An 18,080-nucleotide genomic window follows, 5' to 3' on the forward strand; every position below is an offset into this window, starting at 1 on the left:
AAAGAATAGCAAGGAGAGATAAGATCACTTCCTCAGTGATCAATGCAAAGAAATAGAGGAAAACAATAGAATGGGAAAGTCTAGAGATCTCTTCAAAAAAATTAGAGATACCAAGGGAACATTTCATGCAAAGATGGGCTCGATAAAGGACAGAAATGGTATGGACCTAACAGAAGCAGAAGATATTAAGAAGAGGTGGCAAGAATACACAGAAGAACTATACAAAAAAGATCTTCATGACCCAGATAATCATGACGGTGTGATCACTCACCTAGAGCCAGACATCCTGGAATGTGAAGTCAAGTGGGCCTTAGGAAGCGTCACTGTGAACAAAGCTAGTGGAGGTGATGGAATTCCAGTTGAGCTATTCCAAATCCTAAAAGATGATGCTGTGAGAGTGCTGCACTCAATATGCCAGCAAATTTGGAAAACTCAGCAGTGGCCACAGGACTGGAAAAGGTCAGTTTTCATTCCAATCCCAAAGAAAGGCAATGCCAAAGAATGCTCAAACTACCACACAATTGTGCTCATCTCAGATGATAGTAAAGTATTGCTCAAAATTGTCCAAGCCAGGCTTCAACAGCATGTGAACTGTGAACTTCCAGATGCTCAAGCTGGATTTAGAAAAGGCAGAGGAACCAGATATCAAATTGCCAACATCCACTGGATCATCGAAAAAGCAAGAGAGTTCCAGAAAAACATCTACTTCTGCTTTATTGACTACGCCAAAGCCTTTGACTCTGTGGACCACAACAAACCGTGGAAAATTCTGAAAGAGATGGGAATACCAGACCACCTGACCTGCCTCTTGAGAAACCTGTATGCAGGTCAGGAAGCAATAGTTAGAACTGGACATGGAACAACAGACTAGTTCCAAATTGGGAAAGGAGTACATTAAGGTTGTGTATTGTCACCCTGCTTATTTAACATATACACATGGTACATCATAAGAAACGCTGGGCTGGATGAAGCACAAGCTGGAATCAAGATTGCCAGGAGAAATATCAATAACCTCAGAAACAGATGAAAGAAACCTTATGGCAGAAAGCGAAGAACCAAAATGTCTCTTGATGAAGGTGAAAGAGGAGAGTCAAAGCGTTGGCTTAAAACTCAACATGGAGAAAACTAAGATCATGGCATCTGGTCCCATCACTTCATGGTAAATAGATGGGGAAACAGTGGCAACAGTGGCTTACTTTATTTTTTGGGGCTCCAAAATCACTGCAGATGGTGACTGCAGCCATGAAATTAAAAGACGCTTGCTTCTTGTAAGGAAAGTTATGACCAACCTAGACAGCTTATTAAAAAGCAAAGACATTACTTTGCCAACAAACGTCTGCCTAGTCAAAGCTTTGGTTTTTCCAGTAGTCAAGTATGGATGTAATGCATGCTAAGTCGCTTCAGTTGTGTCCGACTCTGTGCAAACCCATGGTCAGCAGCCCACCAGGCTCTTCTGTCCATGGAATTCTCTAGGCAAGAATACTGGAGTGGGTTGCCATTTCCTTCTCCATATGGATGTGAGAGTTGGACTATAAAGAAAGCTGAGCACCAAAGAATTGATGCTTTTGGACTGTGATATTGGAAAAGACTCTTCACAGTCCCTTGGACTGTAAGGTGATCCAACCAGTCCATTCTAAAGGAAATCAGTCCTGAATATTCATTGGAAGAACTGATGCTGAAGCTGAAACTCCAATACTTTGGCCACCTCATGTGAAGAACTGACTCAGTGGAAAAGACCCTCATTGCTGGGAAAGATTGAGGGCAGGAGGAGAAGGGGACAACAGAGAATGAGATGGTTGGATGGCATCACCAAGTCAATGGACATGAGTTTGAGTAAACTCTGGGAGTTGGTGATGGACAGGGAGGCCTGGTGTGCTGTAGTCCATGGGGTTACAAAGAATTGGTCACGACTGAGCAACTGAACTGACTGATAAAGGAAATACATCAGGGTTAGTGCTATTCCAGATGAGATTAGAAGAGCCAAACCTATCAAGAGTCCAAGCAAAGAGACATTAAGTGTAAAGGTCCTGAGGCATAATAAGGAACGGTATGTTCTGAAGAACATTAAAAGTAGGCAGAAGTTGGTTCACAGACAGCAAGGGTTTAGATTTTATCCTAAATTCAACAGGAAGACATTAGGGGTTTTAAACAGGTGAGTATTCTGATTCAGGATTTAGATCATTCTGCTGCTATGGCAGGAAGGATAGCTGGTAGACAATGTAAAAGCAAGACGACTAGCTGTGCATTTACTATAGAGTTCCTAGTGACTCAGCTGGTAAAGAATCCACTTGTCAATGCAGAAGATGCCAGAGACTCAGGTTCAATTCCTGGGTTACAAAGATCCCAGAGAAGGAAACGGCAACCCACTCCAGTACTCTTGCCTGAAAAATTCCATGGACAAAGGAGCCTGGCAGGCTATACAGTCCATGAGGTGGTAGAATCAGACACAACTGAGCATACATGCACACACACATACAGTTCAGGGTACAGATGGTGGCTGAACTGGGTAATGAGAGTAGAACTGTAAGATTTGCTAATGTTATTGGATGTAGAGTATGTGACGAAGAAGAGAGAATTGAAATGAAATTCAGCTTTTTCCTCAACAGGTGGATGAGACAATGATATTATTTACTGATGATTGAGTGAGGAGTAGGATTTCAGTGGACATGTTTGTGGACATCAAGATCTCCACTTGGAGTCACTAATTTTGTAATACTAGTCAAGCAAGCAGTTGAATATAGGAACATAAAGTTCAGGTAAGGCTGGGTCTGAAAATATAAATTCTGAACCATTTGCTTGGTATTTAAAGTCTCATTATTGCATGAAGCCATCTAGGGACCACTTGGGAAAATAAGAGAGGAAAGTGGTAAGAGATACAGTGGGAAAAATTAACTAAAAAACACTGTGCAAGGCTCTCTACAGTAATGTAAAGCATCTGAAGCAAAGGAGTAATTACCAAATCTGCATTTTTGAAAGGACACAGACTCATATTGGAGAAAGGACTGGAGGGATTAAAAAAAGGAGTGAGAGATCAGTTTAGAAGCTGTTGTAGTAACTGAATAAAGGTACCAATGCCAAATAACCATTAGTTATACAATTTTAAGCACTTCAGTATACATTATGCAGGCCACTCGTCTTCTGAGATGGACCACATCTCTGCCAAGAGAAGACATGTATGTCTCTCAATAAATCCACCTCTTACACTTTTGTATCTTTAGAAATCTACTTTTGGGGTTTCAAATACATATTGCACATTCAATTCTTACATAGTAACAACAAAAATCCCCTGATAATCATACCAGTATTCCTCTTCAGGGACCTTATCCAAAGGAGGATTCAGGCAGTAAATATGATAGGCCATGTTACATTCATCACATAGAACTTGCATGTTGGGTTCCTGTTTTCCACCACATACATGACAGGAGCAAGAACGGCATTTCTTATTTGGGTCTCCACCACAGGAGTCACATTCAGGGTCATTTTTCCCTATTAAGAACAAAATTATAGCAAGCCCAGTCTTAAAATCATTTTTATGTCTATGAATCTTATAAAGAAAAACCCATGAGAATAGCACACAGCTTTTTTTTTTTTAAACAAAAAGAACCATATGGAATAATTCAGTGCAAGACTTTACTATTTCCCAAATGTGCATCAAGATGCATAGGGGTAATGCAGTTAACTCATGAGGCATCATTAGATATATTAAAATTTCCAGTGAAATAACTGAACAAAGTTGTTCCGAAATGGAAGTGTTAGGTATCATCTGTTCTGCAGATCCAAATCTTTCCCCAGGTGGACTAAATTAGGAGGGGTATACCTGTTAGAAGTCAGCAAATCCATTTTGGTTTTGCTATGCCCCCAACATACTCTTTATTAGTAAATACAGTACTAACAGTTGATTTTTTTTTAATCTTACTTATCAGTTGGTTCAGAATTCTGGCAACTAACAGGTTCCACTTATTGCCCACCCCTCCTCTGCCAGTCTCTCCCATCTAAATCCAAAATACTTTTTGCCAAAATGTTCATTTGAAATTATAAAATAAACATATATATACACAAAAGTCTTATAGTAATGCTCACTAACATCAAGTTAAATTTAAGTATCAAAAGAGTAACAGTTGGATAAATTTTATGAAAAATGAGGTAAATTTATAAGAACTATAATATAGATAGCCAAATATATTAAAAAATGAAACTGCAGAATAAATTTTTTATACAGAACTGTATAAATACACAAAGATGAATTATACAGATACAGAAAGATGTCTAGAATGACATGTTGCCAAAGGTATGTTTAGATTTCTGGTTTAGAGTGATCACTGGCAGTCTGGCTGTGGCTCTGAAATGGTTTCCTTACACAGAAGTTCAAAGTCGTAGCTATAACATGATTAGCATTAGGCAAAGAACATATACATGCAGATATACTGACAGAGAAAACACAAGAAAAACCTAGTCAATTTTTCTTTTGTGTTTTACTGAGAGCAAATCATATTAAACAAATTTACTTAACAAGTTACCCTTATTCCTTGAATATAACCATACAATCATACACAGTATGCCTTAAAGTTCTTAATTCAAGTCTAGATGTATTTAGCATTGCAGTCTCAAAAAACGAGTATGGCTTAAACCAGTAACATGGAAGTCTAGTTATTAATCTGTTAAAGGATTTGTCTTGCTCTAATTCTGCACAACTGTGGTTAAGAAGAGGATAGGCAGGATTCTTTAATCTTGAATATTTCTTTTGCCAGAATATATGAGACACTGACATCAACACATGGCAAAAGCTCAATGAATTGTTCTCCACACACACACACACAAATTAGAATTAACAGAGTATGAGACACTGTAACCTATTTGGAAAGATAGAAATTGAACTATGAAGGAAAAGACTTAGAATTTAGTCCTACCTTTGTTACCAACTAGCTGCATGAAATTAGGTTATATACAATGAGGAGATGAGGCTACATTCTAACAATTACATAAATCATTCATTACCTCCCAGAAATTCAGGGCTCAACCAGCATTATTCTTCTTAGGCTCTACTAGTATAAAAATAAGCCTCATTATTAACTATTAATCTTAAATGGCCACATTACCAAAGTGAGTTTTTTATCTGGACAGACTATAATAAAGGAAACAGCAAGAAAATGGCAATAAAATGCCAAGATGAGAAAATACTCTTTGGAAACAAATTTTATCATTTGATAAAAATCCATTAAACCAAATTGATCTTATATCAAAATGGTTGTCTTGAAAATCAATTTGTATGGTTTTTAGTTTTGTACTTCCTCAAAAGTCATTCCCTGGCTAGTCAAAACGGCAATCCTGAACAATACATGCAGTCTCGGCCCATAAGAAAGATCCATACTTAAAAACTTTCCATCTGCCAATGAAAGAGGATGGGCTCCAGGTTTCTCGATCTTGAAGATTTCATTTATGAATCTTATCTGACAGTCATTTAATTTTCCTTCAGAACCCCTGTTTAAAAAAGGAACAAAGGTCAGCAAAATCTAAACCATATGCAAACAGTAATTAAAAGTCAGTTTCAAAACTCACTGAACACTACTAAAAATGGGGTAATAGCTATTCTAATCACTGAGTTACTGTTTCCAACAGTAGGAAAAGTCCAGTGATTAATATTTGAAGTTAAAATTTAACTTTAATATTAGGGGAAAAAAAAAATCAAGACTTAGATCATTTGGTGAGAAGACACCTATCTTGTAAATTTAAAGGTAAGGTAAAATTATACTCCCAATTAAAATAAAAGATTTAAACATATTTCCAATAAATATGCATGTTTCTGAGTAAACAGATGACCTCATTACAAAGAAAAGTCTTTCAAATACTAAGCCATATTTTTCACAAACATATTTATAGCTATTTGCATATACTTCAAAGTTTCTTGCCATAACTATAGATTTATATAATTCTTTTAATCTACCAAATTTTGCTTTATATTTTTGAAGATATATTATTAGGTACATACAGACTAAGAATACTTAAATGTTCTTATGAAAGGTATTTCTATCTCTACTAACGCATTTTGTATCAGAAGTGTACCTTTGGTTTTTTTGATTACTATTTGCTTGGTGACTTTTTCAAATATTTCACCTTTCTTTTAAAACTTGTAATGTAGAATGCAAACAAATGCAGAAAATTTATAGACAGATGTATAGTTTAGCCAAGTAAAAGGCACATATCCTTGTAATCAACCATGACAAGAGACAGGACTATCAACTCCCTCAGCACTTCACATCCTCCCTCCAAGTCAAAACCTCTTCACGCCCTCCCATGAGTCACCTTTACCTTAATTTTCTTCACTCTTCTCACCTGTCTTCCTCCCTAAGTATATGATATAGTTCTGTGTTTCAAAAACTAAATTCCCAATCTTTTCCCTTATAACTTGTTGATGAACCCCCACCATTTGTCCTACAGTTTCCCATGGTTTTGATTTTGATATCTGAATTCCCTAAGTTCATTTCAGTTTTTTCTGTCATTTGTGTTTCCTGTAAATCAGTAGTTGGTCTGGTGAAAAGGTCAAAAACTGTGGCTTTGAGGCATGTTTTAAAAAATGTGTTCCAGTTTTACTGGAATACAGCTATGCCTATTCGTTTATGTATTCTCTATGGCTGGTTTCATGCTACAGCAGCAGAGCTGAGTTGTGACAGAGACCATCTGGCGGCCAAAGGTTAAACTATTCACTATCTGGCTCTTTATAGAATAAAACCGCTGACCCTTCCTCTCAATGTTTACTCAAATAGGTTCATTTTTTGAGTAAAATCATCTACAGGTCTATTTTCATCAGTAAGCACCTAATTATTTAGTTGTCTTTTCCTATGATGATAGCAGCCACAGACGCTCAACGACTAGATTAATTCACTGGGGATTGGATAATGTTGATATTCTAGTTCTTTCACTCCCTTTTCACTTATTTGCTGAAATAATTCCATAAAGAAAAACATGACCACATCAATTATTTGGTAACTCAGTGGTATAGCTCATATAACAAAAAAATGGAATACTTTCTTTAGCAGTTAAAAAAAAAAAATAGCTCTCAAACATTCTATGTAGGTGACCAGTTTCCATATTACTATGAGTTTACATATTTGAGGTGTTTCAATCCACTTTAGTTATTATTTGCCTTAATGATGGTCAAATTGTCTCATCTTCAGCCAGTTGACTCTCATATCTTTCTGACAAGAGTTTAGCAGTCTTTGTGGGCTTCCTTGTTATCTGCGAGACAAGATGTCCCTAGTTCTTCTGGTACATTTCTGCCTGTAGCCTGTCGTCTTATCTCCAATGAAGCCTGGTTTTTTAGGGGGTGTGTGTGTGTGCACTTAAGTCGCTCAGTCATGTCTGGCTCTTTGCGACCTCATGGACTGTAGCCTGCCAGGCTCCTTTGTCCATGGGGCTTCTCCAGTTAAGAATACTGGAGTGGGTTGCCATACCCTCCTCCGTGGGATCTTCCCAACCCAGGGATTGAACCCAGGTCTCCCACATTCCAGGCAGATTCTTTACTGTCTGAGCCACCAGGGAAGCCCAAGAATACTGCAATGGGTGAGCCTAACCCTTCAGAGGGGAACTTCCCAAGCCAGGAATTGAACCAGGGTCTCCTGCATTGCAGGTGGATTTTTTACCAGCTGAGCTATCCGGGAAGCCTTCTTTTAGGTGGAAATGGTTATTTCAAGACCACAATTTAGGTGCTAAAAAGCTTACTGCAACTGGACTGATTGCTATTTTCAGGTCTTTTTAGTGGACAAACCTACAAAATTGAGACATACACACTAATACATATACAAGATACCTCATGAGCTCATGCAAACAGTTTCTGTTCAAATTCAGAACTGAAGGGTAAGTTTGCTTTTGACAAAGCAATTATTTATCTGTTTCTCTTTTCTTTCACAATCAGAAAATCCTAGTTCTCAAAGACACCAGGGATGCCTAAATGAGAATGCTATAAGTACTTCTTTGCTTTATTCCACGTTACACATAAGACATTTTCACCAGTTATCATTAGGATTATAGAAAATACTTTAAAATTTCTGTGTATATTTCTTCCATGTATTACAGTTATAGCTATAGTGTCAGACCATAAAGCTGTTACATACTATCCATAAAGCCATTACATATTATACTTTCTTCTTTAGTCCTATTTCTAGATATAGAAAATTTAACTTCAAGCTGGATGGCACTCCAAGGTAACTAGTAGAAGTAAAATCAAGTATCTGAAAGAACCCAACTTTAGTCAGTCCAATAGCAATTTTAAGATACACCCTAATTTCATAGATGTTAAAATACAGAAAAGTTAATTTCAGATTCTGTGAAATACTGTATCTCCTGAATATCTATTTTAACTAGTTCTTAGAACAGGGTCTGACACACAGCAACAAAAACAAAAATCAAAGCATTAACATTCTAGTGGTATGACTAGCGAAATAATATGCCCCAAAGATATCTGTTATCAGCCCAGGAACCTATGAATATATTACCTTACATGGCAAAAGGGACTCTGCAGACATTATGAAGTTAATAACCTTTAAATAGGATTATACAGATAGACCAAAGGTAATCATGGGGGATCTTGAAAGTAGAAGAGGGAAGAAAGAGCCTGAAGGAAGATGTGACTAAAAACGAATAGTCAAAGATACAACTTTGTTGGCTTCAAAAATGGAGGAAGTAGGCCATAGGCCAAGGAACTGGGAAACCCCTAAAATCTTAAAAAGGCAAGGAACTATATTTTTTTTCAGAGTGTCCAAAACGGAAAACAACCCCCTGCTGATACTTTTAGCCCAGTAAAATTTGTAAGTCTTCTGCCTTACAGAACTGCAAAATAATAAGTTGTATTATTTAAGCCATTGCTGCTGCTGCTAAGTCGCTTCAGTCATGTCTGACTCTGTGTGACACCATAGACGGCAGCCTACCAGGCTCTGCCATCCCTAGGATTCTCCAGGCAAGAACATTGGAGTGGGTTGCCATTTCCTTCTCCAATGCACGAAAGTGAAGTTGCTCAGTCGTGTCCGACTTCGCAACCCCATGGACTGCAGCCTACCAGGCTCCTCAGTCCTTGGGATTTTCCAGGCAAGAGTACTGGAGTGGGTTGCCATTGCCTTCTCCAATTTAAGCCACTAAAGTCTGTGATAATTTGTTACAGCAATAATAAGAACCTAATACAAGTAGGGCAAGAGAGAACAATAAATGTCAGGTGATAATCAGTATCATAAAGAAATTCAGTTAGACTAAAGGAGAATTTAAGTAACCCATGCCGGGTGTGTATGATTTTACACAGCATGATCAAGAAAGTTGTCTTTCAAAGTGATGTTTGAATAAAGAATAAAACAAAAGACAAAGCCAGTCAAATGAATACCGGTGTGGAGTAGACCAGTAAGAGGAAATGGTCAAGGGCAAAGGCTCTGAAACAGGAGCATGTTTGTATGATTAAGCAACATAAGGAGGCCAATATGGTTGGAATACAGTAAACTTTGATTTATAACTTGATACGGACATCAAGTTTATATTCTGTAAAAATGGTACATTCAATAATAAAATCACCACTAGCGATGTTATGATAAACAAGTATAGATAAAATTTAGTAAATGAAACCCTATAAAAAAGATGCAAAATACGTTAAGTATATTCATAGTTTGAGGTTAAATTTTTTTTTTTGTTTTTGCTAAGTAGGATTCAAATTCTACTTAGGAAACTCTAATCTAATATAATTTTATATAGTATTAAGTAAACAAGAGTAAGTGAACAAAAGTTGGAAAAATGGATTTAAACCCTAGACTTCTATTTTCTTCAAAGCTCAAATAGAAATAGAAATGACAAGTGAAAAATACAATGTGTTAACTAGATAGTTTAAGCATATTCACCTTTTGGTACTCACATTAAAAATTAGAAACAATAATGAACTTTAACTCCAAGTTCCCTTATCAAATCTCCAAGGCAGATTAAAAATCATGTCCTCTATTTGCTTCTTCCTTTGCACCTTATAGTTCTATATAATCATTACAGGGGGGAAAAAAAAACAACAACTTTGTACAAAGAAAACTCAGCCCCAAAGACCTTAACTGAGAAGTTCTAATAAACATTCAAGAAAAGGACACAAAATTCTACCATAAAACAGAAAAATATTACAGCACACTATTTTTATAAAATCAACATAATTTGTAAAGGATAGCTAGATAAGAAAGATAATATACAGATTTCACTCACTAACCCAAATGGAAAAATCCTACACAAAATACTGTCAAGCCAAATCCAGGAAAGCATACCTACAAAATACCTGTCAAACATTGTAAGTATTAGTAAAATGTTCAACAAAGTTTTTTCTTGGCAATCAGGGTGGGGGAAAAAAAAAAGATACCTACTCTCACCACCTCCTTCTAACAACCAAGTGGCAACTGGTGAATGAAGACAAAGTTAAAGATCAAAGGAAAAAGAACACATAAATGTAATTCATGGAGAAGGGAATGGCAAACCACTCCAGTATTCTTGCCTGGGAAATTTCATGGACAGAGGAGCCTGGCAGGCTATAGTCCGTGGGATCGCAAAGAGTCGGACATGACTGAGTGACTAACACAAACATAATTCACAGATTATGATTACAAGCATAAAAACCCCAAAACTACCTACATGTAAATTAAAATTAATAACTCTAGTAAAGATAATGGATCCAAAATCAAAGGTTATTTACATACCAGTAAGAAAGAAAAACGAAATTTATTTACTTATAAACAAGTGGTACCTGAGGCTAAATAAGAATAAAAGACACATAAGATCAGACCTCTGGAGAGAATTCTACCAGGCTGAGTCATATAATTGTCAACATTCAAATATTTTGAATCTATAAAAACATTTCATACGGTCCAATCTAATAAAAAGGGCTTCCCAGGTGGCACCAGGGGTAAAGAATCCACCTACCAATGCAGAAGACACAGGGACCTGGGTTCAATCCCTGGGTTGGGAAAATCCCCTTGAGAAGGAAATGGCAACCTATTCCATTATTCTTGCCCAGAGAATCTCATGGACAGAGGAGCCTGGGGGTGGCTACAGTCCATGGGATCACAGAGTCAGATACTACTGAGCGCACATGCCTAACCTAATTAAAAGCATGACAAAATCATATTAAAGACCTAAATAAATGCAAAGAAATCACACTCATAGATTAGATTTAATCCTGTACTTATCAAATTCCTAATGGTTTTTATGTAGATGTTACCAAGATGACTAGAATGCTCTGTCATATTATGAAAGTATGAAACTTATGTAAGGATATACAAAACAAACCAATGATACAAAATAGAGATCAGATGGATGAATGGCCTTTTAAATGATGATGCCAGGAAAAATGATTATTCACATGTATTAAGGCAAGTCTAATGTTTACCTCACATTGTACCAAAAAACCTACTTCAAGTGGATTAAAGAGCTAAAGAAAGCTGGTATTAAGCTTTTATAAGGTAATAATGGAGAATATCTTTATGTTCTATGAGTAGGGAGAAGTTTCTCCCCTCTGCTCCACTCCATGTTTTACTGAGATATAACTGACATACAATTGTTTAAGTCTAAGGTGTACCAGACCACCTGACCTGCCTCCTGAGAAATCTGTATGCAGGTCAAGAAGCAACAGTTAGAACTGGACATGGATCAACAGACTGGTTCCAAATAGGGAAAGGAGTATGTCAAGGCTGTATATTGTCCACTCTGCTTATTTAACGTCTATGCAGAGTACATCATGAGAAATGCTGGGCTGGATGAAACACAAGCTGGAATCAAGATTGCTGGGAGAAATCTCAATAACCTCAGATATGCAGATGACACCACCCTTATGGCAGAAAGTGAAGAGGAACTAAAAAGCCTCTTGATGAAAGTGAAAGAGGAGAGTGAAGAAGTTGGCTTAAAGCTCAACATTCAGAAAACGAAGATCATGGCATCTGGTCCCATCACTTCATGGCAAAGAGATGGGGAAACAGTGGAAATAGTGACAGACTTTATTTTGGGGGGCTCCAAAATCACTGCAGATGGTGACTGCAGCCATGAAATTAAAAGATGCTTGCTCCTTGGAAAAGTTATGACCAACCTAGATAGATTATTAAAAAGCAGACACATTACTTTGCCAACAAAGGTCTGTCTAGTCAAAGCTAGACATGAAGCTTTTCCAGTAGTCATGTACAGATGTGAGAGTTGGACTATTAAGAAAGCTAAGCACCGAAGAATTGATGTTTTTGAACTGTGGTGCTGGAGAAGACTCGAGAGTCCCTTGGACAGCAAGGAGATCCAACCAGTCCATCCTAAAGGAAATCAGTCCTGAATATTCATAGGAAGGACTGATGCTGAAGCTGAAACTCCAACACTTTGGCCACCTGATGCAAAGAACTGATTCATTTGAAAAGACCCTGATGCTGAGAAAGATTGAAGGTGGGAGAAGAGGATGACAGAGAATGAGATGGTTGGATGTCTCATCACAGACTCAATGGACATGAGTCTGAGTAAACTATGGGAGTTTGTGATGGACAGGGAGGCCTGGTGTGCTGCAGTCCACGGGATCATAAAGAGTCGGCCACGACTGAGCGACTAAACTGAACTGAAGGTGTACAGCATAATGACTTGATATACAGAAAAGTTTACCACAAAAAGATTAGTTAACATCCAACACCCCACAGTTACAAATTTTTTCCTTGTGATAAAAATTTTTAAGATCTACTCTCTAAGCAGCTTTAAAATATACAGTACATTATTAACTATAGTCACCATGCTGTACATTATATCCCTACAACTTATATAACTGGAAGTTTGTACCTTTTAACCACTCTCACCCATCTCCCACCTTGACCAACCCTCAGAAGGTTTCTTAAATCAAGACACAGAAAGTATAAGCATAAGGGGAAATTTTTGATAAATTTGACCACCTAAAATTAAGACTACTATTCAAACATAGGGAAAAAAGATAAGCCACAGAATTGAAGCAGGTATTTTCTCCACATATAACTGAAATGGTCAAGTTACCATAACTAGAACTCCTAAAAATTCAATGAGAGACTACCTAATTAACTACAACATATACCAATGCTTGAAACAGGATCCTTAACGCTTGAAACAGGATTCTTACAAGAGATATCCAAATAGCCAATAAACATACGGTTCTCAATCTCATTAATAGTCAGGGAAGCGTAAATTACCACCACAATAGTGTATTATTAGAAACTCACCTGAGTACCAAAAACTCAAGTCTGACAAAATTAAGTGTGGTTAAGAATGCAGAGCAATTTGAACTTACTATGGTCGAAGTGGAATCTGGTATAACCACTTAAATATTTGGTTCTATCTACTAAAGTTAGAGATGCACAAGTTCTACAATCTTCTTCTAGACAACACTCACCCAACAGAAACTAACACACATAAGCAGCAGGACAGAAGTATAATGTCATGGAAGCACTGTCTGTAACAGCACCAAACTCCTTCCAGTGAAGGGAAAAGATTTCTAACAATGAAAAAAAATTTCCATCCACAAGCCAAAGTGACTCCTTTCTTGGCTCCTGTATCCTTAACAAGTCTAGTAAAAACCTAAATGACAGCAAACGTAAGCCTTTATAGGACAGTGTGTTTTATTTTGGGACAGCCCTCAAATACCACCATTTTCTCATGAGTCAATATTTGCCTATCTGTAATTTCCACTCAATCTTTTCTCTAGTCCCTAAAGCCAGAGTGCTCCACTCTTTAACTGTACCTCAAAATTACTCAGGAAAACGTTTTAAATAGCAAGCTTTTTTAGCTCAATGTTACAAGTACTGCTGTGTATACATGCTTTTTTTTTTCACTTCCTACACCTATGTACATTATAAGAATCTCTATATAACTAATTTATGTAGATGCTTTCTCCTTTCCTTCATGATTTGTATCCATGTCAGAATTTCAAGCTACTTAGAAATCTGTTAATTGCGTTATTACATCCTTAGCCTGACAACAGAATCACACTTGTGTTTGCACTAAGTTCTGAAATGGTTTTCTAAAATAAAAGCTCACAATCTTTTTCTTTATCTTAGGAGTCAGCAGACTTTTTCCATGAAGGGTCAGAGAGTAAGTAGTTTAAAATTCGCTAAGGTTCATTTTTGCAGCCACTCAACAATGCTGTTGAATACACAGATAAAAAAGCCAGTTTTAGCTAAAACATAAATGGGCACTGCTGTGTTCCAATAAAAATTTCTTTTCATAAAACAGGTAGCCAACAGGCCACAGTTTACCAACTTCTGTATTATATTACTCATCATAAGCAGATGCTTAATCTTAGATTTGTCATCTCAATATTAAACTAGATATATATGTATCCCTTATATATATGTACAATGCATAATCAGTTAACCAGAACTTAACAAGTATGTTAGTTTGGCTGCTTCTCTTAAGTAAAAGAAAACTGTCAGGGTCGTTCTAGTATCCGCAATGCTCAACACAACAAATGTACTCTTAAAAATTCATTCTAAAGAAAAATGCACAAAAGTGCATACACAAGGTTTTTACTTAAGCATCATGATAAAGAATTGGAAATACTTTGGCAGACTTTTTTTAAAAAGTAAATTAGTGACTATTTCTCATTTTCTTCAGAACTGAACACAAAACAGTGTTGACAACATTTTTCCAAGTGTAAAAAGGTAGCTTTGAAACAATGCATAGTACTTGTACCATTTGAAGGAAACATACAAGAGTATTTCTTAAAGAATTAACGATGGAAGTATCTGAGTGATAGAAATCTTGGGTGACATTTTACGTTTTGAATTCTTTTCAAAGGTGGTTTTAAGTTCCTAAGTTAAATAAAATTACTATAAAGGAAAATTTTTGCTAGTCTTTCAAGTCCAGCAGACAGCTGGCTAGGTAGACAGTCATTTCTATTCTATCAACACATCTTCAGAGCAAACATAGGTATTGAAACACATCTGTATATTATTGGTTTAGCCTAGTAGAATCCTGGACAGTAGACAAAAATTTCTCTAATAACATGTTCAATTATTTCCAAGGTGCTTTCAAATAATACTTCCAGCCTTAAAGTAGCAATGGAGATTTAAGGGTCATTCTTAATAAAAAATTCAAGAAATTTATTAAAAAGTTTTCCTCGAGGTATGGAAATTTCCATCTTTCATGGATTCCATCTTTTTTTAAATTAAAGAACATGTGCTTAACACTTAAAAATTACATTTCTTAATTCAGCAATTAAATGGCATCAGTGAAGAGAATCTTACCCCAAGAAAACAGTTACACGAAGTTCTTTTTTGGTCCTTGAGATTGTCTTCAATGTAGTGATTTCTGCATCAAACCAAAATCCTCTATTACTAGGACTTTCTACATTGTAATTAACCATTACCACATCACCAACATTTAGTTCATTCCATCTCAAAGTGGTTCTAGCTCGTGGTCGAAGATCCTTGACATTTATTTCTACAGTACCACTTTCCGGGTATCTGAGGAAAAAGAATCACAGAACACTGCTTATGATTATGATTATCAGCATGGAAGACTAAAATTATATGCAATATGTATAAAAGCCTAATAATTTTACTCTTAATGGCACTTAAGTAAATTATATTTATTTCTGATTTTAAATGCCAGAATAAACAAGTCTTGTTAAAATCTTAATAAGTCATTCTTAATTAGCTTGGGGAGGGAGGTGATGGGGAATGATGAGTAGGGGTAGGTAAAAAAACCAAGTTCTTCTTTTCTACATTTTCTTAACCCACATTTAAAAATTACTTTAGTAAGACTAGATGCTGATCTCTTCCTGAACTTGGAATTAGTTTATCCAGCTCTGCCATTTGCTTTATGCATAATAAGAATATGCGTGAATGCTAGGTTGCTTCAGTCATGTCTTACTCTGTGCGACCCTCTAGACTGTAGCCCATCAGGTTCCTCTGTCCATGGGATTCTCTACGCAAGAATCCTGGAGAGACATGCCCTCCTCCAGGGATCTGCCTGACCCAGGGATCGAACCCACGTCTCTAAAGTCTCCTGCACTGGCAGGCAGGTTCTTTACCACTAGCGCCACCTGGGAAGCCCATGCGAAAGAATTCCAGTAGAATCTTGATCTTATTTGAATTTCTAAAGGTTTAACAAACCTAAACCTGATTTGAACTTAAAAGAAGGTTCCTCTATTTGGGGCCTAACATCTGGTATCCATAGGCAAAAATAGCAATGTAACAGTCCATAGTGCTTTCTATAACATTAATAAGATCTGTTGTCTTTATGTATTGCTCGCTAGTAGAGGGATAAGGAAACAAGTAATTTCTGGTTCCTGCTCTTGGAAAACTCAATCTCCTGGGGTAGGTCAGACTAATATAGCATTGGTTCTCTAAGCAGTGGTTCCGTTTGGGAACATGCTATAAATGCAAACTCCTAACTCCACTTCTGATCTGACTCAAACTCTGGGAGTGAGGCCCAGTGGTCTATTTTCACAAATCCTCTCAGCAATTCTCAAGCATACTCAAGTTTGATAAGCTACTGTGCTATATAGAAACACAAGAATAGTTAAATATCACAGCATTTTGTGATGGCATTAACAAGGTAGTAACTAAGGGAAAAGACCATTAACCCTTAACCAATTGGGTGGTGTACTCAAAATGTAAGTGAGCCTGAAGTTGGAAGCAGCTCTAGCAGCTTGTCTCGGTTCTTCCAAATCAAACAAGTACTATGCAGGCCTAGGACTCTCACCGTATGTCTAACTTATTTATAATAAATGGATATTAATCCTGGTGGGATTTTAGCTAATCACTCAATTTAATCAAACTTCTTCAAATTTTAGTTAAGCAGAGACGAAAAAAGAAAAAAAAAATCTCAGACTCACAAGGGGCCTTAAAAAGGATTGGTCCATTCACCCTCAGTGCTACAATGCCCCTTTACCACAAGCCTCCGAGCAACCTCTGCTTGGACAGTGAGTGAGAAGAGGGCAGCTCTAACTCTAAAAAAAGTCACTTTGTTTTCACATAGCTCTGACATAGGCAAGAGAATATACTTGATACTGGACCAAAGATAAACACAATGAGTTCCACAGCTTAAGTGCCAAGAAGAAATATACATAGTCTCCACTAAAGACCTAATCCTTGATAGTCTAAGTTGGTCACCCTGCCACCCTTTAAGTATAAAACATTATAAATGAATTAACATAAAGTTTTGAATCCTTTATCATCCTGTCTCTTCACTCAAAATATGTTGTATTTTCACCCTGCCTGGGTTTAAATTCCATTTTAGCTTCCTACTACTGTGTATCCTTGGGGAAGTTACCAAGCTTCGCTGTTTTAGTTCTACCTGTGTTTAGTTTACACATGACTGTCTCTCACGTGTAAATACCTAATGGTTAACTAACTAGCCCATACGGTTGTTTTGAAAACTAAAATGGTGAAGACTTTTAACTAGCTATTTTAGGGCTTTTCTAATTCTGACGTAGTGAATGTGTTTCCTGACTCAATATTCTTAAGGCCATAAATGATAGAAAACTATTCTTTTATATGAGATCCTCTTCTCAGCTATAACATGATTTTTACATCCTGACATTATCATATACTCCTGTATGGTTAATATAGGGAAAAAAGGGTATTTCACTGGCAAGAACTCTCCATTTGCCTATGATTGCCAAAGTTAGATACCAAGAATGGAAATATTTTAAAAAGTTTTAAAATCATATATAAAATCATGTTTACTGGAGATGAGTCAAAATAAACCATTCCCTATATCAAAGGAATTTAAGCTATGTTTGCCCTGAAACTAAGTTTGTATGACTTCAGAACAGAATTACATTGTAGAGCATATGAATACACAATCTTTATGTATAGTGTGTAAAAGTCATGAAAATGAAGTATACTTTTTCTAATGCCACCCAGAGGTGTTAAATCAGCTGCTAAGTAAGAAGACATAGAAAGGACCCATAAAACTATTTTTACCAAAGTCAAGAACACGCTGAGGCTCCATTATCACTTTTATTCTTTTCCTCAGCATCTTCATTTACACATATCACACAGGGATGACTCAAATGCTCTAACCCAAATTTCTCTTCAGGTTCATATATCCAACTGCATCTCTAACATGTATTTCAGGAGCACCTC

The 18,080-nt window shown here is 36.7% G+C and overlaps 1 protein-coding gene across 1 annotated transcript in view; it reads right to left on the reverse strand.

Annotated features, from left to right (window-relative positions):
- The window catches only part of UHRF2 (ubiquitin like with PHD and ring finger domains 2), a 72,894-nt gene that overhangs the window by 21,041 nt on the left and 33,773 nt on the right, over positions 1-18,080 (reverse strand). Inside the window, exons 4-6 of the mRNA XM_027549314.1 lie at positions 15,231-15,449; positions 5,369-5,478; positions 3,300-3,486 (exon numbers count right to left, since the gene is read on the reverse strand). Coding sequence (XP_027405115.1) covers positions 3,300-3,486; positions 5,369-5,478; positions 15,231-15,449 — 516 coding nt within the window. The remainder of the gene's footprint in view (positions 1-3,299; positions 3,487-5,368; positions 5,479-15,230; positions 15,450-18,080) is intronic.

Source organism: Bos indicus x Bos taurus, chromosome 8 (assembly GCF_003369695.1).
Source record: "Bos indicus x Bos taurus breed Angus x Brahman F1 hybrid chromosome 8, Bos_hybrid_MaternalHap_v2.0, whole genome shotgun sequence".
Lineage (NCBI taxonomy): Eukaryota > Metazoa > Chordata > Mammalia > Artiodactyla > Bovidae > Bos > Bos indicus x Bos taurus.